Source organism: Salmo salar, chromosome 06, assembly GCF_965601325.2.
Source record: "Salmo salar chromosome 06, fSalSal1, whole genome shotgun sequence".
Taxonomy (NCBI): domain Eukaryota; kingdom Metazoa; phylum Chordata; class Actinopteri; order Salmoniformes; family Salmonidae; genus Salmo; species Salmo salar.
Window position 1 is genome coordinate 64696745 of NC_138296.1, and position 22543 is coordinate 64719287.

The 22543-nt window shown below is 44.8% G+C and overlaps 1 protein-coding gene across 4 annotated transcripts in view; it reads right to left on the reverse strand.

Annotated features, from left to right (window-relative positions):
* Positions 1–3044: 3044 nt before the first annotated feature.
* Positions 3045–22543, reverse strand: part of med23 (mediator complex subunit 23) — a 32765-nt gene continuing 13266 nt past the window's right edge. For 2 of the 4 annotated variants that reach the window (XM_014205100.3, XM_014205102.3), the window contains 15 exons: positions 21568–21710; positions 21097–21271; positions 19828–19991; positions 14875–14999; positions 14374–14591; positions 12440–12620; positions 12046–12216; positions 11441–11657; positions 10976–11212; positions 10556–10721; positions 10168–10240; positions 9609–9823; positions 7040–7160; positions 6336–6467; positions 3045–3742 (listed from right to left, as the gene is read on the reverse strand). In XM_014205100.3, coding sequence (XP_014060575.3) covers positions 3563–3742; positions 6336–6467; positions 7040–7160; positions 9609–9823; positions 10168–10240; positions 10556–10721; positions 10976–11212; positions 11441–11657; positions 12046–12216; positions 12440–12620; positions 14374–14591; positions 14875–14999; positions 19828–19991; positions 21097–21271; positions 21568–21710 — 2518 coding nt within the window. In that variant the 3' untranslated portion in view covers positions 3045–3562. The remainder of the gene's footprint in view (positions 3743–6335; positions 6468–7039; positions 7161–9608; positions 9824–10167; positions 10241–10555; positions 10722–10975; positions 11213–11440; positions 11658–12045; positions 12217–12439; positions 12621–14373; positions 14592–14874; positions 15000–19827; positions 19992–21096; positions 21272–21567; positions 21711–22543) is intronic. The other 2 variants (XM_014205103.3, XM_014205101.3) reach the window with 1 other exon arrangement.

A 22543-nucleotide genomic window follows, 5' to 3' on the forward strand; every position in this document is an offset into this window, starting at 1 on the left:
ACATTGGTAACCAGTTTATAATAGCAATAAGGGCCGAGGGGGTGTGGTATATGGCCAATATACCATAGCAAAGAGCTGTTCCTCCGCACAACACGGAGTGCCTGGATACAGCCCTTAGTCATGGTATATTGGCCATATACCACAAACACCCGAGGTGCCTTATAACCATTATAAACTGGTTACCAATGTAATTAGAGCAGTAAAAATAAATGTTTTGTCATCAGCCAATTCTAATTCAGCGCTCGAACCACCCAGTTTATAATGTACAGCAATTGTAATTCTGGTGCAGTATGTATGCAATGACACGCTAATTCAGAAATGTGCTTGATGAAAAACTGGGGCAGTGTATTTGCTATCATATCTCTAGCAATATTGTTTATTGAGTCCACCAGGCCAGAGGCAGTAGGGATAACCACGTGTTCTCTTGATAAGTGCTTGAATTTAACAATTTTCCTGTCCTGGTCGTTACATTCAAAATGTAAAGAGTACTTTAGGTTGTCAGTGAAAATGTATGGAGTAAAAACGACTATATTTTCTTTAGGAATATAGTGAAGGAGAAGTTGTCAAAAATAGAAATAGTCAAGTACAGATAGCCCAAAAAACAACTTAAGTAATAATACTTTAAAGTACTACTTAAGTACTTTACACCACTGCCAGTTAGCACAGGGCTTGCATCATTGCCGACGTGAAATCACCCATTCCCACACCGCTGTCATGCTGTTTGCCAGAGACCACTCTACAACCTGGTAATTTCTTAAGAGACTGCTTTAGCAGCAACACCTAATTTACTGTTGATATCTGAAAAATAGTTGAAAGCTGCCGGCACTGAAGGCAGCAGGGAATATTTGATAATGAAGGCATGATTGACTCAGTCCTTTATAGCCAAATTATACTTGAATTTATGGGAGATATAAAGGCATGTGCTTTGCATAATACTAACACAAATTACATAACTAAAGGACTCTACTGATTTAGCCACTTATCATAACAGGTAAACACAAAAATAAAAAAAACACTGGCACAGTCATCCCCTAGCAACAATTCAGTATGTTTTATATTCATAAGGGAGAATACTAAGGACAAGAGAAGGGGATCCAGAAGAGGGTAAATATAAGAATTAATTCATTATTCTGCTTGAGGAGTTCTAGAGGGTTCTCTGAGCCCAAACTCAGTCCTGCCCCCCAGTGCACACTTTGGTTCCCCCCCCCCTTGCACTACACAGCTGATTCAAATTACCAACTCATCAAGCTTTGCTTATTTGAATCAGCTGTGAAGTGCTAGGGCAAAAAACAAAAACGGGGGGGGGGGCAGGACCAAGTTTAGGAAACGCTGCTCTGAGCCTGTCAATCCATCCTCATTAAAAATCCATGCTCATGTTTTCACACATCTTCACTGTGGAACGAGTCCACTCCAACCATGTAGAAATAGTGTTTTAAGCACCGTACGCAGCTCCTGTCCAGTTTGTGTTAAAAGAGAGTTGGGAGTTGTTGACCCTGTTCTGACCTTAACCTGTTATGGATAGGGGGCAGTATTTTCACGGCCGGATAAAAAACGTACCCGATTTAATCTGATTATTACTCCTGCCCAGAAACTAGAATATGCATATAATTATTAGCTTTGGATAGAAAACACTCCAAAGTTTCTAAAACTGTTTTAAATGGTGTCTGTGAGTATAACAGAACTCATTTGGCAGGCCAAAACCTGAGAAGATTCCTTACAGGAAGTGCCATCTCTGACCATTTCTTGGCCTTCTACACTCTATTGAAAACTGAGGATCTCTGCTGTAACGTGACACTTCCTACGGCTCCCATAAGCTCTCAGAAGGCGGCAAAAAGCTGAATGATGTCTTTGCAGGCCCTGGCTGAAAAACACTAGCGCATTTAGTAAGTGGTCGATCAGAGAACAGAGACTGGAGGCGCGTGCACGAGGCGACACCATGTTTTTATTCTTTCGTCTTTGAACGAAAACGACTCCCGGTCAGAATATTATCGCTTTTCTACGAGAAAAATAGCATAAAAATTGATTTTAAACAGCGGTTGACATGCTTCGAAGTACGGTAATGGAATATTTAGAACTTTTTTGTCACGAAACGCGTCGGGCGCGTAACCCTTCGGATAGTGTCTTGAACGCACGAACAAAACGCCGCTATTTGGATATAACTATGGATTATTTTGAACCAAACCAACATTTGTTATTGAAGTAGAAGTCCTGGGAGTGCATTCTGACGAAGAACAGCAAAGGTAATCCAATTTTTCTTATAGTAAATCTGAGTTTGGTGAGGGTCAAACTTGGTGGGTGTCAAAATAGCTAGCCTGTGATGGCGAGCTATCTAATCAGAATATTGCAAAATGTGCTTTCACCGAAAAGCTATTTTAAAAATCGGACACCTCGATTGCATAAAGGAGTTCTGTATCTATAATTCTTAAAATAATAGTTTTTTGTGAACGTTTAACGTGAGTAATTTAGTAAATTCACCGGAAGTGTTCGGTGGGAATGCTAGTTCTGAACGTCACATGCTAATGTAAAAATCTGGTTTTTGATATAAATATGAACTTGATTGAACAAAACATGCATGTAAGGTATAACATAATGTCCTAGGCGTGTCATCTGATGAAGATCATCAAAGGTTTGTGCTGCATTTAGCTGTGTTTTTATTTTTTTGTGACATTATATGCTAGCTTGAAAAATGGGTGTCTGATTATTTCTGGCTGGGTACTCTCCTGACATAATCTGTTTTGCTTTCGCTGTAAAGCCTTTTTGAAATCAGACAGTGTGGTTAGATAAAGGAGAGTCTTGTCTTTAAAATGGTGTAAAATAGTCATATGTTTGAAAAATTGAAGTTTTTGGATTTTTGAGGAATTTGTAATTCGCGCCACGCCTATCATTGGATATTGGAGCAGGTGTTCCGCAAGCGGAACGTCTAGATGTAAGTGTTTGTGCGGCCATAACAACATCCAGAAACCTGTCGCAGGTCCTGAGCTGACACAATACAGGTCCTCTCTACAGAGCAGAATAGCAGGGGATCAGACAAGACGACAATCCAACACAGAATACTAAAGACGTTTATTGTTTCTTTACTTTGTGTGAAAAACACAACATAAATCGCCTCTCATGATTAAGTGGGGAGTCACAAGGCACTGGACCATCTCATGTTATTACAAAAAGGGAGAGCAACAACAGAATGAGCCGCCACCAACTCGTCTTTTATATACATACTCTAGCAGACCAATGATTGCAGAAACACTTGTCTTTTTCCAATACACTCAACAATAAAAAGCACTATAAAGCTAAAGGTTATAAAAAGGTAATTCTGTTGTGTAACAGTTCATGTCTGTTTTCTTCTATGCTGCTTTTCGGACTGAAAGGTTGTTTAAAGCTTTGGAACAGACCACAGCACTGGGACGCTGCATGGTCGGCCTCAAGAGACCAGACTCTCAGGGTCATCTTGTCCGTCTCAACCCTGACCTAAACATTCGTGGAGTGTGTCCATAGCAATACTCCAGCTGTTGACAGTGGGACCACAGCCATGGGGCAGACAGACTCCTTCCTTGGTGTGTGTGTTTTACTGGGCCACAGACAGGGGGAGGTTGGAGGGCCCGGGGTTGCTCTGTGGGGCGGGTGAGGACACAGAGGAGGAGGGCTGGGGAACACTGGCGGCTGCAGGCTCCATCTTGCTAGTGTGGGTGATGAAACGCAGACGGAGCTTCATGGCCGGACGTAGGGTCAGGATGATTTTCTCCACCTGGGAACACACACACACACACACACACACACACACACACACACACACACACACACACACACACACACACACACACGCAACATTAGACAGAACACTAGGAGAGACAAGGGATAAGCTGGGAGGAGAATTCAACTAAATCTCTTCTGTACTACTACTGGGGAGAGAAGCCAACTTCAGCCTCAGACCCTGACATGAAGTGGGACGTGCAGCAAGTGACTTCAAAGTAAAATACAAGTGGGAATGTTTGGAGGACAAACAAATTAGAATTTCAAATTCGGGGTGTGTTGATATAATTAGAGGAGGAGGTGAGAGGAGAGGCAGAATACCAATGCAGGACATGACAGAAAACCAAGTGAGCAAACATTGAGGTCAAGGAAAGGCATAAAGTACACATTATTTTAGGGGCTAAAGCAACAACTAAAAATCCCACAACTGAAACTTAAGTCAATCTCAGATCGATTGTCTGGGGCCAAGTTAACCTCCCCTTTCATGTAAGAAAGTCATGACCAACATGCTTTATGGGAAAGAGGATCGTTTTGTACATGTATTAAACTGCGAGTTTGACCAATTCCAGTCGCATGGCTTATGGGGTCCGGGGTCCTTTTATTGTAGAAGGACTGAGAAGCTCAGTTCTGGTGACCTTTTCAAAAGGACATGAAAATAAAATGCTGCTGACACCATCTTAAATAGAATTTCCACCTCCAGAAATGGGCCCAGTAACATATTTGTAATAATTCAGTAAAAAATATGAACACATTGGAACATTCATATAGCCTAAGCATGGCCTATATTATCAGATGTGCTATTAGCAATAAGCATCATCACCTGTAGCCTAACTGATGAAGCATAGTGACTATAAAATGTACAGCGCCTTCAGAAAGTATTCACACCCCTTGACTTTTTGTTGTGTTACAGCCTGAACTTAAAATAGATGACATTGAGATTTTGTGTCACTAGCCTACACATAATACCCCATAATGTCAAAGTGGAATTATGCTTTAAGAAATGTTTACAACTTAATAAAAAACGAAAAGCTGAAATGTCTTGAGTCGATAAGTACTCCACCCCTTTGTTATGGCAAGCCTATATAAGTTCAGGTCTAAAAATATGCTTAACAAGTCGCATAATACGTTGCATGGACTCGTGTGCAATAATAGTGTTTAACATGATTTTTTAATGACAACCTCATCTCTGTACCGCGCATAATATCTGTAAGGCCCCTTAGTCGAGCAGTGAATTTCAAACACAGATTCAACCACAAAGACCAGGGAGGTTTTCCAATGCCTCGCAAAGAATGGGATCTATTGGTAAAGAATTTTGTTAATCTAAAACATTCATTCTGTTTGCAAAAAGCCACTAAAGTAAAGCTGCAAAAAATGTGGCAAAGAAATTGACTATGTCCTGAACACAAAGCGTTGTTTGGGGCAAATCCAACGCTTTATATCTTTTTTGGGGGATAAAAAGAAACAGAATAGAACTAAGCACAGGCAAATCCTAGAGGAAAACCTGGTTCAGTCTGCTTTCCGACAGACAACGGGAGACAAATTCACCTTTCAGCAGGAAACACAAGGCCAAATATACAATGGAGTTGCTTACCAAGACAACAGTGAATGTTCCTGAGTGGCCTAGTTACAGTTTTGACTTAAATCGCCTTGAAAATCTATGGCAAGACTTGGCTGTCTATATGAACAACAACCAACTTGACAGAGCTTGAAGAATTTTAAAAAGAACATTTCAAAAACATGTTTTCTCTGTCATCAATTTAATCAATTTTGAATTCAGGCTGTAACACAACAAAATGTGGAATAAGTCAAGGGGTAGGAATATTTTCTGAAGGCACTTGAAGAATGGGGTTTGTCCATCTGCATTTACCCCATATGACAACATCCTGATTGTTGTTGTTGTTATTATTAATAATGAATATTTTATTATTAATACATAAATTATGAATTATTATTCACTTGAAAAATAGGTTTCTATAACAAAGTATGTAAATTGTTCTTTTAAGACGACACTGCACCTTTAAAAGCTCTGTTGTGCAGCAGCTGTGCCTAAACCATGCTCAAAACTCTGTGTGTAAAACTGCATTTGTAAACGATGCCACACGCTCAATGGAAGGAATAGAGAAATAAACGTGGCAGCAATGGAAAACTGGGAGCCCACCCTTTCTTAGCAAAGGACAAAACTGCTTTCAAAAGTGTTTTCCCATGATTGCATAAAAAAATTGTTGTGCTTTGACTGCTTATCAGAATACATGTTTCCCTCCTACGGCCCTCGCAACTTGAATGCGCCTCGAGAGGAATATTTATCTTGCATAGAACACACAAGCCAACTAGGTAAATAGATTCACTATTCTACTATGGGGTTGTCCGATTTTGGATTAATAACATTACATGGCAAAAATAGTTGGAAGTGGAAAGTTCCATCCTGAGTGATAAAGTACAGGCTTTGAATGACTTTGCCAGCAGCTAAAGTAAGCTACACACAGTTGACTGACTTAAGCGCTGCGGTGGTGAGCATTACAGACCATTTCATTCCCTTCATCTGAACATCACAGTGGCGAAGAACATGAACCCCTGAGTATTTCTCGAACCTGGTCTTTGACGCTGTCCCCGGTGAACATGTATTTGATGTGGTAGAGGAAGTCACAGATGGGGTCCATGTAGGACAGGTGTTGACTGTGCTGGTCCACAGCCTGTAGCATCTCATAGAACGCCACTCCAATCTGCGTAGACCGTTAAGAAAAGGCACAGACATAAAGTCACTGATTAAACGGTGAATGGTGGGTCACACATCTGATTAACACAAAGCCAAACTGAAAAACAGAATGAATGGATATTTTTGTCAGAGCGCGTTCCAGGGGGGTGGGCAGGCTGGTCAACAGCAGATTCATTAGAGCTGTCCATGGGAAGCCACAGCATAACCCAGCACAGAGCCACTGCCTCTCAACTCTCCCTCTCCACAAATAACAGGATTTCTCAGTGAGTCACCTAATCCCCCTTTAACCTAACCAGCTATTGTCCATTTTCACACACACACACACACACACACACACACACACACACACACACACACACACACACACACACACACACACACACACACACACACACACACACACACACACACACACACACACACACACACACACACACACTTTAATGGTCAAGGGAGTGTGAAAGGGAATTTAATTGACAGGCCTTTTGTGTGGGATTGTATGGTGTAATAGGGTTGAATTAGGGTTGTGCTGGGAGATGGATAGGAGGGGGGGTATATATTGACAGGAGTAGTCCGTACCTCCAGCATGCAGCGGGTCCTCTCCTGTTGGAAGCGCTGGAGGAAGGGCCCCACTAGGTGGTACACATAGAGGAGCTGGAACTCTGTCTTTACTATGGGCTTCAGCACCTCAGACAGGAACCTGGGAAGGGAGGGGAGAGAATGTTACACTTCTCATAAAGAGAGATAGAGACTGAAGAGGAGAGGACGGACTGCTCTCTTTCAAAGACATGCTGGGATGGAGGAGAACAGGAGTGAAAAATCTCCCCAGAAATGAAAGAAAGTCATTTGTAAAGCCAAGCACCCGATGTTCAAAAGTGACTAAGGCTCTAACTGTGAGAGCTGTATGCAAATGGAGGGAAGACCGTGGAGGCGCTGAATTTGAACGATAATTGACAGGGTTTTTCTGAATGAACACAGACAGTGGAATATAAACCAGGTACAGCAGGACCAAAGCCTCAGTGTGTTTGTAGACGACAAGATGGATCCCACTGGGATCTTGTCATGTGTGATCTGTGTTCCAGAAGCTTCAGCGTGAGGCGTACACACTCGGCTGGCCGAGCCACAGGCGGTGCGTCTCGTCACCGGGCTCTGTTGTCAGAACGCCGTGACGCCTGCTGAGATCTCCCACACGTCACGGCCCACGGCCCACACTGATGAAGACAGCCTGGGGATAGCAGCAACATGCCTGTCACTGTCACAATGTGATAGCGCTTCCACACTAACACAAACACCATCTGAGAGCCGTCACAACGGTAACAGTCTGGCAAGGAGAGGTCATCGTATATATATCTTGCCCACTCATGCTGATGGGCTTTTGAATATAAATTGCTTCTGTAGTATTTCTGGTTGCTTTTCAAATTCAATCTCAAAGATAAACAATATTGGGCCTCCCGAGTGGCGCAGCGCTCTAGGGTGTCACTACAGACCCGGGTTCGATCCCAGACTGTGTCACAGCCGGCCATGACTCATGAGGCGGCGCACATTTGGCCCAGCGTCATCCCGGTTAGGGGAGGGTTCGGCCGGCCATGGATATCCTTGTCCGATTGCGCTCTAGCGACTCCTTGTGGCGGGCCGGGCGCTTGCAAGCTGACTCCAGTCACCAGCTGGACGGTGTTTCCTCTGGCACATTGGTGTGGCTGGCTTCCGGGTAAAGCGAGCAGTGTGTCAAGAAGCAGTGCAGCTTAGAAGGGTCGCGTTTTGGAGGACGCGTGGCTCTCAACTTTCACTTCTCCAGCAAATCCGTAGGGGGGGTTGCTGCGATGGGACAAGACTAATTGCCAATTGGATATCACGAAATTAGGGAGAAAAAGGGGTAAAAGGTTACAATATTTCATCATCAGTGAAATCTGAGATACTATGCAGGTAGAACATGCACAGAAATGTTATTGGACCAAAGAGAATGAAGGCATATATGCACCAATTCCTGAAATTAGAATCCCCATGCTCATTCCAATTTAAGGGCACATTACTCATCTTAAACAGTAGCATCACATAATGTCAGAAAGCTGTAGCCAGCCCAGTAGATAGTGTACTGTACTTCTGTCTCATTCCAAGGCATTTCCATCTGCTTCATAGTAATGTAATCCCAGCAGGCCAGGGCTCTGCTGTCATTTCACATGACAGTTCGGCAGAGACACAGGAGCACAAGGGCACTTGCTGACACATCAGGGAGCATAACTATTTGGGCTTGAAGTCCAGCGAAGCCTGAACACAGTGTTATAGGGGTAGATATTCCCAGGCTAGATGAGAAGGCCTGCTGAGCTAAGCCTGAGCTGGGAGGCAGCAGGACTATCCCACTGTGTCCAGATAAAACACGGGGTAGGAGTGAAGCAGACAGAATCTTAACTAAAACCCATCTGATATAAGTCAGGAGTGAGCAGCTTGGGCTGGTAGGGGCCTGGGCTGAGGGAGGAGACAAGATGGTGAGGATGGAGGGAGGAGAGGTAAGAGGGAGGAGGCTAGAGGGGCTCCTTCCTCCCAAATTGTGCACTTGTTCACTTCCCTTCAGTCGTTTGAAAGTAAATGGCCTTTTGTCAATTAGATTTGCTCACCTCCTGCATCCTCTCTCCCTTCCTTTGAAGGTCAAAGTTAATCGAGAAGAGTCGCTGAGAGTAAACGTGGATGAAAATGCGCTTGCTTGAATTGAGATGGGTCCTTCTCCGCGTCATTAGGAAAATGACGTTTACAGGGCTGGATCCCAAAATAAATGTGGAAAGTGATGGAAACAAATGAGGTTAGTTGTTCCAGATATTTTATAGATAAAACAATAAGTAGCATATTGTTTTTAAAAGTGGGCATGTTTTTCTCCTCTGACAAAACAAAAGCTGTGCGGCAGAATTTAAAAATATTCCCGCGGTAGGATACACATGAGTATCCTCGATGAAAGGTGGCTATTGAGGAGGGGAGGACACTCTTCCGTTCATCTACTGATGAATTAACACTCTACCCCGACCACTCTACCACAGGGAGATTAGATGCTGGTAGACCAGGACTAGAAGGCTGGATAACAGCTAATCAGGGAGATGCTGGTGGACCAGAACTAGAAGGCTGGAGAACAGCTAATCAGGAGACTAATGTAGGGTCTTACTTGGGGATGAGGGAGAGCTGTCCGATGCTGGAGTGGTGCCACACGGCGTGGGCCAGAGCCAGCACGTAGCTGCAGTACATCTCAGAGTAGGACTGGTGGCAGGCGGTGAAGTCCAGCAGCGCGAAGGGGTACCCCACCCACTCAGTCTCTGTGGTGAAGCACGGACTGCCCAGCACACTCACGATACGGTCCTGCAGGACCACCCAGTAAGGCTCCTAGAGAGAGGAGAGAGGCAGACACGCACGCATACCGTTTAGCTGACTTTTCAGACCTCAGACAGTTCCAGACAGTTCTCTGGAGTCTGGAGGACGGCTGAAGGATGAAGTAGATGTTTATTTGGGTAAAGCTGTCACTACTGTCTGGCTGCCCAGAATTACACTGTGAGCAGTAAGAACAACAATTTATGGACCTTGTTTTTCATGGATAGTGGAAACTTGACCACGTGAATGGAAAAAAAAAGGTTTGCTGTGTGCCGTGAACTAGAGATTTCTGGCGCAATAAGTTGCTGATATGTAACAAAGCCTTTGTGCTAGTGTGTGTGAACAGAGAGGAGTCTTACAGGCAAGGCGGTGATCACCAGGCCGATCGCGTTCATCCAGGCGGTGATGTTCTCCCGAGGCACCAGCGGTTGGCTGTGAGGGAGGTCACATGACATCAGGAGGACAATCAATCACAACACCATACAGATACAGACGCTGGTCATGTAGAGGGGCACACGGGTCTAACTGAGCTCTGCAGAAAGATAACACACTGCAGTGACTCAGCACCACTTCGAGATGACTCATCGTCCATTCCTCGCCCCCGGAACTTTGGCATAACAATGGAACATTTACACGTGCATCAAGAGAGCACACAAGACTGTGCTTGTTTACATAGCCTAGAGACCTTTCAATCTCCCCTCTAATTGGCTGCTTACTGCCCCGTTTGATCTATGACCCCATTCTGACCTCTTGAGGACGACGCTGAGCAGGGCGTTGCCCACGTCCTTGCCGGGCACTGCCAGGGCCATCAGCTCCACGCAGGTGACGTGGAGAGCGTGGGCGGCCGGGTTGGGGAACTCGTTGAACCTCCAGTCACAGTTAGGGAACGGCCCGGGGGACTTGCCAGCCATCGGTGAGACCGCAGGTCAAGGATGACACTGAAGAGACATCACTGGGGAGAGCAACACCAGCTACACAACAGTGTGTGAACGCCATAGACTTTCTAGGAAAGATCTTCTAGCAATCTAGCACATCAACTATTCCCTCGTAGATGTCGTACGACTACTTTCGTCAGTCTGAACATCCTGACAGAAGGACAGAGAAAACAGTCTGATAATGATTTGGACAGGTCAAACGCGCTCGGGAATAAACAGCAGCAAAGGATATTGTCGACGAGGCGTCCGATGAGCTTGCAGTAGTAGGTGTCATCGGGGATCCAGACGTTGTCTTCACGGGGGTTCATGCCACACTTGATGTAGGTCTCACTCAGGCACCAGCCTGGCGCCCGGTTGTCCTTCAGAGAGCTCATGATGGCGTGCACCAGCTTCCTCTTCAGGTTGGTGCGGTCGCGCAGGTGACGCTCGTAGTAGTGGAGCGTGTTGTACAGGTAGGTCACCGGACGGTCTGGAGACGACACAGAGAAACACACAATTCAGGTCAACTAGACCCTCCATCTGAACTGACCTCGTCACATAACATCATTCCAAATGTTTCAAGTGCAAGCGTAACATTGATTCATAAAGGGGGTTTTCTATCAGGGCTCTTTCGTGATGTTAGTATACCTCCAGGCTGTATAGACAATCAAAGCAACAGACCAGAGCTTGTCCCTGTGGTCTTGTACCCTTCCCTCACCGTGGAACTTGTAGAGTCCTCCCAGGTGGTCCAGTAAGGTCTCCAGGGACTTGGAGACGGGCAGCAGCTCCAGGAAGCGGTGGATGACGATGTCAAAGACGGGCAGGAAGCGCAGGCAGACGTTACCAAAGTAGATGGGCAGGTAGTGGGACTGCTGCTGCATGGGCGGGTTCACCTGCTCGGCCAAGCCCTCAAAGTACAGCTTCTCCGGGTATTTCTGTTACAATAGGGAAGAAAACAAGAGTCCAAGTCAAATGGAACTGTATCACCTGCAAGCTTTATTAAAAGAGCAAGCTTGGGAGCAGTGAAACAGTGAGTGGAGGTCATTCAATCACCCCAGCAGAACAGATGGAGGTAACCCAGCTAATTCCACAGAAAGCTCAGTTGAGATCCCAGCCCAGCCAATGTAAATGTCACATTTAAAAAAAGGGCCAAATGTCAACAGGCAACAGTGCAGGCTGAGCTACAGTGGCCTCCCGTTGACATTTACGTTCGTATCGCCTTGAGCCCCTCTCTGGTTCCTTTCAGACTGTCTTTCAGGCAGTGCTACTCTTTCCATGCTGGAGCTGTCAGTCAGAGCTCCAGGGTTGGGGCCAGTACGGTACCTTGTGGTAGGTCATGTGCTTGGTGTGCCAGTCGCTCTGCAGCCAGTGCTCGGGGGCGTTCTCCTTCACGAAGTCAGAGACACGGTTGCGGAAGTCGTTGGGCTTGAGGAGGAGGAGCTGAATGATGAAGTAGCACACCTGGGCCTCGTTACCCTCGTGACTCCTCATGGCCTGGAGAGGAGAGAGATAAGAGCGAGGGAAGCGATGGGAACGAGGGAGAGATTAGTAGGGAACTAAACATGGTTATATAACAACTGAACCAGTTTTATATTGAACAATGATATATTCATGTACATGATCTGAAAACGTAATTATTCATAATGTGATTGAAGCTTTCAAAGACTTTCTTTGAGGTGAACCATATGACTGGCCCACAGTTTCATCTCATCCTTACCAGACACAGGATGAGTCTGTCCAGCGTGACAATGTTGTACTTCCACACCATGTCGTTGAGGATCTCGATACACTTGTTGAGCTGCTGGCCACCGGCCGACGTGGAGAACTCATAGACCAGGAAGTCTGCAAACGTCCTGACATGGGCCACCAGCGCCCGTGCCCCGATCCTCTCCAGAACTCTGGGGCAAGACAGGACACACGGCTGGTCAGGAGGATGGCCTTGTGTCACAACACACAGACATACTGACACATGCACAGTCACGCACATGTCAAATTGACATAATGTACAGTACCATTGCTTGTTTACCATGAGTCATTATAACTAGTGAGTATTCATTCCTCTGAATTCAAAAAGGCCATCTGTCAATAACACAATTACTTCATGATTCAATGCAAAGCTGTTCTCAAACACCATCAGCACCCTTACAGCAATCATCAACACAAACAACAACAAGCAAACAGCTTTCTGACACCATCTGCTTCAGTGTGTTCCCTTCAACAGCATCCAGAAGCTGAGAGCCAAGCTTAGGGCCCACAGCAGCCGTTCCCAGTGGTAGTGCCCCTGTGGCAGCCTTCGTACCACACCACCTGGCCCTACCACAACCACCGATCTCTCCCAATCCCCCAGACTCTGGGCTTCCTAGCAGACAGGCCCTATTTAGAGAACAGGAGGAGAGCCGTTTTACTGTACCGGCTCTGATGCATTAACAGGCTGCCATTACCAGCAGCCAGTTACCGCAAAAGCAAAGTCCTTAGTCACTTCTTAAAAGCCCTGTTGCAAAATACCTTTCACTGGCGGTAAATCATATTACAAATGGTGGCGTGCGGCGCATGACTGCCTACTAGAGGAAAGCCATCACTCTCGACTGGGTAGTGACGTAAAGAGCCGGAGGCAGGTTTACAGTAGACAAGGCTATTCGCATTCCTCACACTCAAACTCTGTTGGGGACAGAGGGAGAGGCCATGGATTCTTTCCTACAGACGAGAGATGGAGAGAGAAAGAGGGAGAGTTGGAAAGAAAGTGTCAGAGAGAGAGAGAGGGGTATAGAAGGTGCTTGGGAGAGAGTCATTGGAGTGTTTAAGAACTTTTGCAGAGACTCCCTCCGGAGGGTTACGCAAACAGCAGCCCGTCACAGCCATTTCACCCCTCCCGCCTGGTGATAAGCAGAAGAGCTCTGCTCTCCAATCGCCTCAAACCCCTGGCCTGCAGAGGGAGCAGATAGCGTCTACGGAACAGTAGCACTCATCACATAACCCGCAATCCGGCTCAAGAGATTGGCTGTGAGGCTGTGCTGATTTCCACACTAAGATGGGATCAGCAACAGCACTTTAGCAGCTCGGCACTGCCTACAGGTTGTCAGGCAGTCGCCACGACTTCTGCTTCAGAAAGCACTTTAAAAACCGCCTTGCTGGTACAGACTGTCTGAGGAAAAAAAAGCTCAGAGAAATAAATTAAAAGACGAGATGATAGCGGAAGCGGAGCTGTATTGGTGCGTGCGGCGAGTGTAAAGATCATTATCTCTCAGCACTCGTGATCAGAATGACAAGTGGGACGTGTCTGTGTGGGGGGGGGTCAGGCATCTCCATCCACACAACTGTCCTCTGTCTGGAGAGAGGGCAGCTGCACCCCAGGGAAGCTACGCCCTCTGTTCCCCACTCACTTAACATTCACAGAGCTCAGCCAATCAGAATGTTGACCTCATTAAAAATGGTCCCAGGCTACCTTATATTTATTAATGACCATATATCAGCAGGACAATGAGAACAAATCCACAGTACGTAGCCCTGCTACCGTTAAAAATGAATTGATGGCCTGATGTTGAACCTGAAACGTTGATTATTGTGCACTGTCCCTGTCAAATACATTTCATAAATGCTCAAATAAAAATGGTTAAGTGTTGTGCAACTGTAGAATAGAAAAGAAGTGAATACTTTGTGGTGTACCTGAAGCCGATCTGGTTGATGTGGTCAGTCTCCAGGAGCATCTTCCACAGCAGACACAGGAAGAGGGGCGGCGATCCCTGCATGGAGAAGTGGGTGATGATGTCGTTCTCGTTGGTCATGCTCTTCCACTTCCTGTATTCCTCCTCCACGTTCTTCTTCAGGTTGAAGCGGCTCTCCTGGGGAACGTTGTTCTGCTTGAAGAACGCCTGAGGGAACACGCACACAGATGTGTCTTTTTTCCTTCCTTCAGTGAAAAGGATAAATACTCATATGTACCACTGGGACTTTGTGTCCGTCTGTCATCTGAAAAAAATGAATGGGCTCAGTCTGTGTGTAGGTAGCATTAATATAACATTCACTTTAGCTGGGTTGGGAGGTACCGTCGTGATATGTTGCGTTTGAAATAGGATTCTCTCAGTCAATAATTCTCTATGGCTGCCCCTTGTAGAAAATAAACCCAAATCCCAATTAGTGACTCTCTCGCTGTACCTGAAGAGGAGCAGGGAAGCAGCTCAGGGTATGAGAAGCCCAGTTGTGAGGGGTAAAGTTCATGATGGTCTGCAGGATGTCCTTACACCACGTACCCTGGATGGAGTCGGAGCCCGTGAAGAAATCTGGACCAGAGAAAGCAGCGGAGGGAAAATGAGTCTTGGGTTAGGAGAACGTTTTGTTAATGCTGACCTATGATGAGTTTCACAGCCATTATCAGACACGCGTTAAATGTTAAATTGACATTACATATACAGTACCAGTCAAAAGTTTGAACACCACCTACTCATTCAAGGGTTTTTCTTTATTTTTACTATTTTCTACATTGTAGAATAATAGTGAAGACATCAAAACTATGAAATAACACATATGGTATCATGTAGTAACCAAAAAAGTTATTTTTTATATTTGAGATTCTTCAAAGTAGCCACCCTTTGCCTTGAGAGCTTTGCACATGCTTTTCCAACAGTCTTGAAGGAGTTCCCACATATGCTAAGCACTTGTTGGCTGCTTTGTAAAAACATTTATTTGTATTTAACCTTTATTTAACTAGGCAAGTCAGTTAAGAACAAATTCACAATGACGGCCTACCAAAGGCCTCCTGCGGGGACAGCGGCTGGGATTCTTTTTAAATACCAAGAATTAATTAATTAAATATATATATATATATATATATATATATATATATGACAAAACACACATCACGACGAGACAAAACACAACATAAAAAGAGACCTAAGACAACATAGCATGGCAGCAACACAGCATGGTAGCAACACAAAACATGGTACAAACATTATTGGGCACAGACAACAGCACAAAGGGCAAGAAGGTAGAGACAACAATACGTCACGCAAAGCAGCCACAACTGTCAGTAAGAGTGTCGATGTTTGAGTCTTTGAATGAAGAGGTTGCTCGTTCCAAATATCTCAGATGGGGGAGTGAGGCCTAAGAGGGTTTTAGAAGTAAGCATCAACCAGTGAGTCTTGCGACGGGTATACAGAGATGACCAGTTTACAGAGTATAGAGTGCAGTGATGTGTCCTATAAGGAGCATTGGTGGCAAATCGGATGGCCGAATGTTAAAGAACACCTAGCCGCTCGAGAGCACCCTTACCTGCTGATCTATAAATTGCAATCGCCATCACACTGCCCTATCCCACCTGGACAAAAAGAATACCTATGTAAGAATGCTGTTTATTGACTACAGCTCAGCATTCAACACCATAGTACCCTCCAAGCTCATCATAAAGCTGGAAGCCCTGGGTCTCAACCCCGCCCTGTGCAACTGGGTCCTGGACTCTGACGGGCCGCCCCCAGGCGGTGAAGTTAGGATACATCTCCACTTCACTGACCCTCAACACTGGGGCCCCACAAGGGTGTGTGCTCATCCCGCTCCTGTACTCCCTGTTCACCCACGACTGCGTGGCCATGAACGTCTCCAACTCAATCATCAGGTTTGCAGACGACAACAGTAGTGGGCTTGATTACCAACAACGAAAAGACAGCCTAAAGGGAGGAGGTGAGGACACTGAGTGTGGTGTCAGGAAAACAACCTCTCACAACAAAACAAAAAGGACATGATCATGGACTTCAGGAAACAGCAGAGGGAGCACCCCCCCTATCCACATCGAAGGGACAGCAGTGGAGAAGGTGGAAAGTTTTAACCTGTTAGGGCAGGGGGCAGCATTTGCACGTCTGGATAAAATTTTTTTACCCGATTTAATCTGATTACTAATCCTACCCAGTAACTAGAATATGCATATACTTATTATATATGGATAGAAAACACTCTAAAGTTTCTAAAACTGTTTGAATGGTGTCTGTGAGTATAACAGAACTCATTTGGCAGGCAAAACCCTGAGACATTTTCTGACAGGAAGTGGATACCTGATGTGTTGTATTACCTTTAAACCTATCCCATTGAAAAACACAGGGGCTGAGGAATATTTTGGCACTTCCTATTGCTTCCACTAGATGTCACCAGCCTTTACAAAGTGTTTTGAGTCTTCTGGAGGGAGATCTGACCGAACAAGAGCCAAGGAACGATGATGTCCCATTAGACACCTGGCGCGCGAGTTCATGTTGGGTACCCTCGTTCCAATACGTTATAAAAGAGTATGCATTCGTCCACCTTGAATATTATTCATGTTCTGGTTAAAAAAGGCCCTAATGATTTATGCTATACAACGTTTGACATGTTTGAACGAACGGAAATATATTTTTTCCCCTCGTTCATGACGAGAAGTCCGGCTGGCTTACATCATGTGCTAACGAGACGGAGATTTTTGGACATAAATGATGAGCTTTTTTGAACAAAACTACATTCGTTATGGACCTGTGATACCTGGAAGTGACATCTGATGAAGAGAATCAAAGGTAATGGATTATTTACATAGTATTTTCGATTTTAGATCTCCCCAACATGACGTCTAGTCTGTATCGCAACGCGTATTTTTCTGGGCGCAGTGCTCAGATTATTGCAAAGTGTGATTTCCCAGTAAGGTTATTTTTAAATCTGGCAAGTTGATTGCGTTCAAGAGATGTAAATCTATAATTCTTTAAATGACAATATAATATTTTACCAATGTTTTCTAATTTTAATTATTTAATTTGTGACGCTGACTTGACTGCCGGTTATTGGAGGGAAACGATTTCCTCAACATCAATGCCATAGTAAAACGCTGTTTTTGGATATAAATATGAACTTGATAGAACTAAAAATGCATGCATTGTCTAACATAATGTCCTAGGAGTGTCATCTGATGGAGATTGTAAAAGGTTAGTGCATCATTTTAGCTGGTTTTATGGTTTTGGTGACCCTGTCTTTGACTTGACAAAACATTACACACAACTCTTGTAAATGTACTGTCCTAACATACTCTAAATTTATGCTTTCGCCGTAAAACCTTTTTGAAATCGTAAAACGTGGTTAGATTAAGGAGATGTTTATCTTTCAAATGGTGTAAAATAGTTGTATTTTTGAAAAATTTGAATTTTGACATTTATTTGGATTCAAATTTGCCGCTCTTGAAATGCACCTGCTGTTGATGGAGTGCACCACGGGTGGCACGCTAGCATCCCACCTAGCCCATAGAGGTTAAACAGGTCAACACTTACAAGGCCGCGGGGCCAGACAGATTACCAGGGCGTGTACTAAGGGCATGCGCAGACCAACTGGCAAGTGTCTTGACAGACAGTTTCAACCTCTTCCTGACCGAGTCTGTAATACCCACGTTTCAAGCAGACCACCATAGTCCCTGTGCCCAAGAATGCGAAGGTAACCTACCTAAATGACTACCGCCCCATAGCTCTCATCAGTAGCCATGAAGTGCTTTGATAGGCTGGTCATGGCTCACATCAACACCATCGTCTCAGAAATCCTAGACCCACTCCAATTTGCATACCGCCTAAACAGATCCACTGATAACGCAATCTCAATTGCACTCCATACTGCCCTTTCCCACCTGGACAAAAGGAACATCTATGTGAGAATGCTATTCATTGACTACAGCTCAGCGTTCAACACCATAGTGCCCACGAAGCTCATCACTAAGCTAAGGACACTGGGACTAAACACCTCCCTCTGCAACTGGATCCTGGACTTCCTGACGGGCCGCCCCCAGGTGGTAAGGGTAGGCAACAACACATCTGCCACGCTGATCCTCAACACCGGTTCCCCTCAGGGGTGTGTGCTTCGTCCCCTCCTGTCCTCCCTGTTCACCCACGACTGTGTGGCCAAGCGCGACTCCAACACCATCATTAAGTTTGCTGATGACACAGCAGTAGTAGGCCTGATCAACAACAATGATGAGACAGCCTATAGGCAGGAGGTCAGAGACCTGACTGTGTGGTGCAAGGACAACAACCTCTCCCTCAACGTGATCAAGACAAAGGAGACGATCGTGGACTATAGGAAAAAAGGAGGGCCAAACAGGCCCCCATTAACATCGATGGGGCTGTAGTGGAGCGGGTCGAGGGTTAACTTCCTTGGTGTCCACATCACCAACAAACTACCACGGTCCAAACACACCAAGACAGTCGTGAAGCGGGCACGACAACACCTATTCCCCCTCAGGAGACTGAAAAGATTTAGCATGGGTTCCCAGATCCTCAAAAAGTTCTACAGCTGCACCATCGAGAGCATCCTGACCAGTTGCATCAACGCCTGTTATGGCAACTGCTCGGTATCTGACCGTAAGGTGCTACAGAGTGTAGTCCATCCAGGACCTATATACCAGGCAGTGTCAAAGGAAGGCCCCAAAAAATTGTCTAAGACTCCAGTCACCCAAGTTATAGACTGTTCTCTCTGCTATCGCACGGCAAGCGTTACTGGAGCGCCAAGTCTAGGTCCAAAAGGCTCCTTAACAGCTTCTACCCCCAAGCTATAAGACTGCTGAACAATTAATCAGATGGCCACCCGGACTATTAACATTGAGCCCTCCCCCTATGTTTTTACACTGCTGCTACTCGCTGTTTATCATCTATGCATAGTCACTTCACCCCTACCTACATGTCCAAATTACCTCGACTAACCTGTAGCCCAGCACATTTACTTGGTACCGGGCCCCCTGTATATAGCCTCGTTATTGTTAATTATTGTAATTCTACTGTGTTACTTTTTATTTAGTAAATATTTTCTTAACTATTTCTTGAACAGCACTGTTGGTTCAGGGCTTATAAGGAAACATTTCACGGTAAGGTCTACACCTGTTGTATTCGGTGCATGTGACAAATACAATTTGATTTGTAGGCAAAGGGTGGCTACTTTGAAGAAGCTCAAATATAAAATATATTTTGATTTGTTTAACACTTTTGGGGTTATTACATGATTCTATGTGTTATTTCATAGTTTTATTGTCTTCACTATTATTCTACAATGTAGAAAATAGTAAAAAATCAAGAAAAATCCTTTAAACCTTTGACTGGTACTGAAAGTTAGATAGAGGCAGACCTGTGACATGGGTGGCTCTGGCCAGAGTCAGGATGAGGGCACGGTTGAGCTCCTCAGATTCAGCTGACAGCACCGTTTTGGGGTCACTGAGGAAGCGGGTGAACTGAGGCTGAACCTCGGAACTCCCCAACGCTGTGATCAACCTTAACGCTGTGCTCTCAACACTGAGAACACAGAAACAGAAATACAAAAAAAAAAAGTTAATTTTATTTCACAGTAAAAGCTCGTGGTTATGTACAGAGTTTCGTCTATGCAAAACGCTGACCCATTTCTATGTTTATATGGAACGTTCTTTTTGAATTGGCAATGATTGAATAACGTCCGCTCAATAGCGCATCCTTCCTCTTATAACACCTTGGCTTGCACTGGCTTGACCCCCGAGTATAGACTAGTACTAAATCCTTTCTGGTCGTATGTATCTGTGATTGTAATGAGCAACCCTGCCTGCGCAGGAGCTCAAGGACCTTTAACCCCTGTGGTGCTGACCACGTAGGTGAAGGAGTTTTTACTGGTCAAATGACCTAACCAGGAAATATTCAGGCCTCTAGTTATAGTATATGACTACACCTAGGGTGTTGAGTGTTTCCCTTAAGGAATTATAATGTTGCCTTACCTAAGGGAAATAGTTTAAGGGTATTGCATAGAGCTCCTAAAATATTCCCTTACGTAAGGGCACACTTCAAGGGGTTTTAAGGGAGTTTGAAAGCATGTACTGCAGAAAGAGTATCTGGTTACCACGGAGACGGCCTGATTCACTGACTAAACATCTTGTCAAAGAGATCGTATTTATTTTGTGAGATAGTAAAACAGAACTTCTACAATCAAAACAGGACCACCAAATTGCTTCAGATGATAAACCATTCATCTATTACTTTCTAGCATGTCAAGCTAGCTTACAGAGTAGCTAGCTAACTAGCCAGCTAGCTTTGTAGCCATGGATTGTGTATCTTCCCTTGTTTAGCTAAGTAGCTAGCTGGTTGATGTTTTTCTTTTGTAACCAGGGCAGATGAAAGTAACAATCACCTCCAAAAATGCTGTTTACATTGATATCCATACTGAATGAAGCAGTTAAGGGACCTCATGGGCACCCTTAACCTTTTCACTTAATTAAAGGGGGGAATTCAACTTTAAATGCTTCGTGCACCTGACTTAAAGTTAAGGAAACTTTAAGGGAAAAGATAAGGGCAAAATTGACTTAAGGAGTTTTATGCAACCAGGACATGGCCCTAAATATTGTGTCCGACTGTGCCTGATCTTGTAGTTACTGACCAGAGGTGCAGCTGGTTCTGGTTGGTCTGGGGCACGGCGGCTAGCGAGTGCAGGTGGCTGAGCAGCTGGACGCGGTAGTGGGGCTGGATGTGGTGCATACGGTAGCTGAACATCTCCAGCAGAGTGTGAAGGATGCCCCAGGCGTGGGACTTGAACACGTTGGGCAGGAGCTGGCCTGGTAAAACAGGACACCATGTTGTCGCAGTTAGAACATCTGTGATGCATTTGGAATACAGTTAAGCTGGCCATGCTGCTCGCTCAGGCCAGGGTCGTGTTCAGCAAGGAGAAACGTTTTTGAAACTGGGTGGGAGAAACTGAACTTGTCAAATGAAAACACACATTCTAGTTTTGCGTTGCAAAACGTTTTGTTATGGTGTGCCTTTCGGAACATGAACCAGGTCTCTTTTGGGAAAAAAATTCAGGCAGGGATTGATAAGCTCTGTAAGGCGATTCAGAGTTTACAGGACTTACTGATGAATCCTTTGATGCCCAGAGATTCTATCTCCATGTAGACCAGCAGTCTGCTGTAGGTCTCCACCAGCGCTGGGGCCAGGGCGATGCTGGACTTGGCGTGGGCCAACTTGATCACCCGAGTGGCGATGCTATGGATCAGGCTTTAAGTACAGGGGACAGGGGAAATGTCAATGAGATTTGACCAATGTATGCAGTTTCCAATTTATGTATTATGCTTTGATCACTAAACGGTCAGTATACTGCTTATGCAAGTGTTGGTATTTGCAGAAAATAGCTGAATGTTCAAGGCATTATTGGCTCAGAAATTGCAGATGGCTTTATTGTAAAATGAATAAGCACTGAATCCACTGCAAAGCCACCAGAGCAGATGATTTTTCATTAGCGACAACATCTTGTCAAAAAAACAAAACCCACTCATCTGTAAAAATAGCTTTTAGGTTGAAATGGATGGATGCCATTATCACTCTATTCTTTTGATTGTAAATGGCAACTAACAGCAGGGAGAATACAACAGTGATCAACAGAAGAGAGGGAGAAGACATCACGCTTCAGCGCTCTCATCTGTTCTTTGTAATTGAGCACAGAGCCATTTCATTTCATACACCCTGGGCTACACTAAACCCGAGCGAGGGAAAATGACTAGAGTTTAAATGTTATATGTTTAAATAAAAACAAATTATCCAAGCCTTCTTGCATTTTAAATAGGGCAGTATAAATGTGAATAAAATTGCATAATGGCGTGACCTTAAAAAAAAAACATGGCAGGGGTCTAAAATAATGCATTTGAATTAAAGTAGATTATTTTTAGCACAGCATTTCAAGCTGTTTTTCTTTGTAACTTAATTAAAAACATCATAGGACGCATCCTCTAGTTTTCCTGTAAGCCTCTCAGACTGAGGATGTTCCATTCTTACGTCAATAACCCCTAGTAAGAGCTCTAACTAAACTAAGTAAGACTGTTGATGTTGCTGGG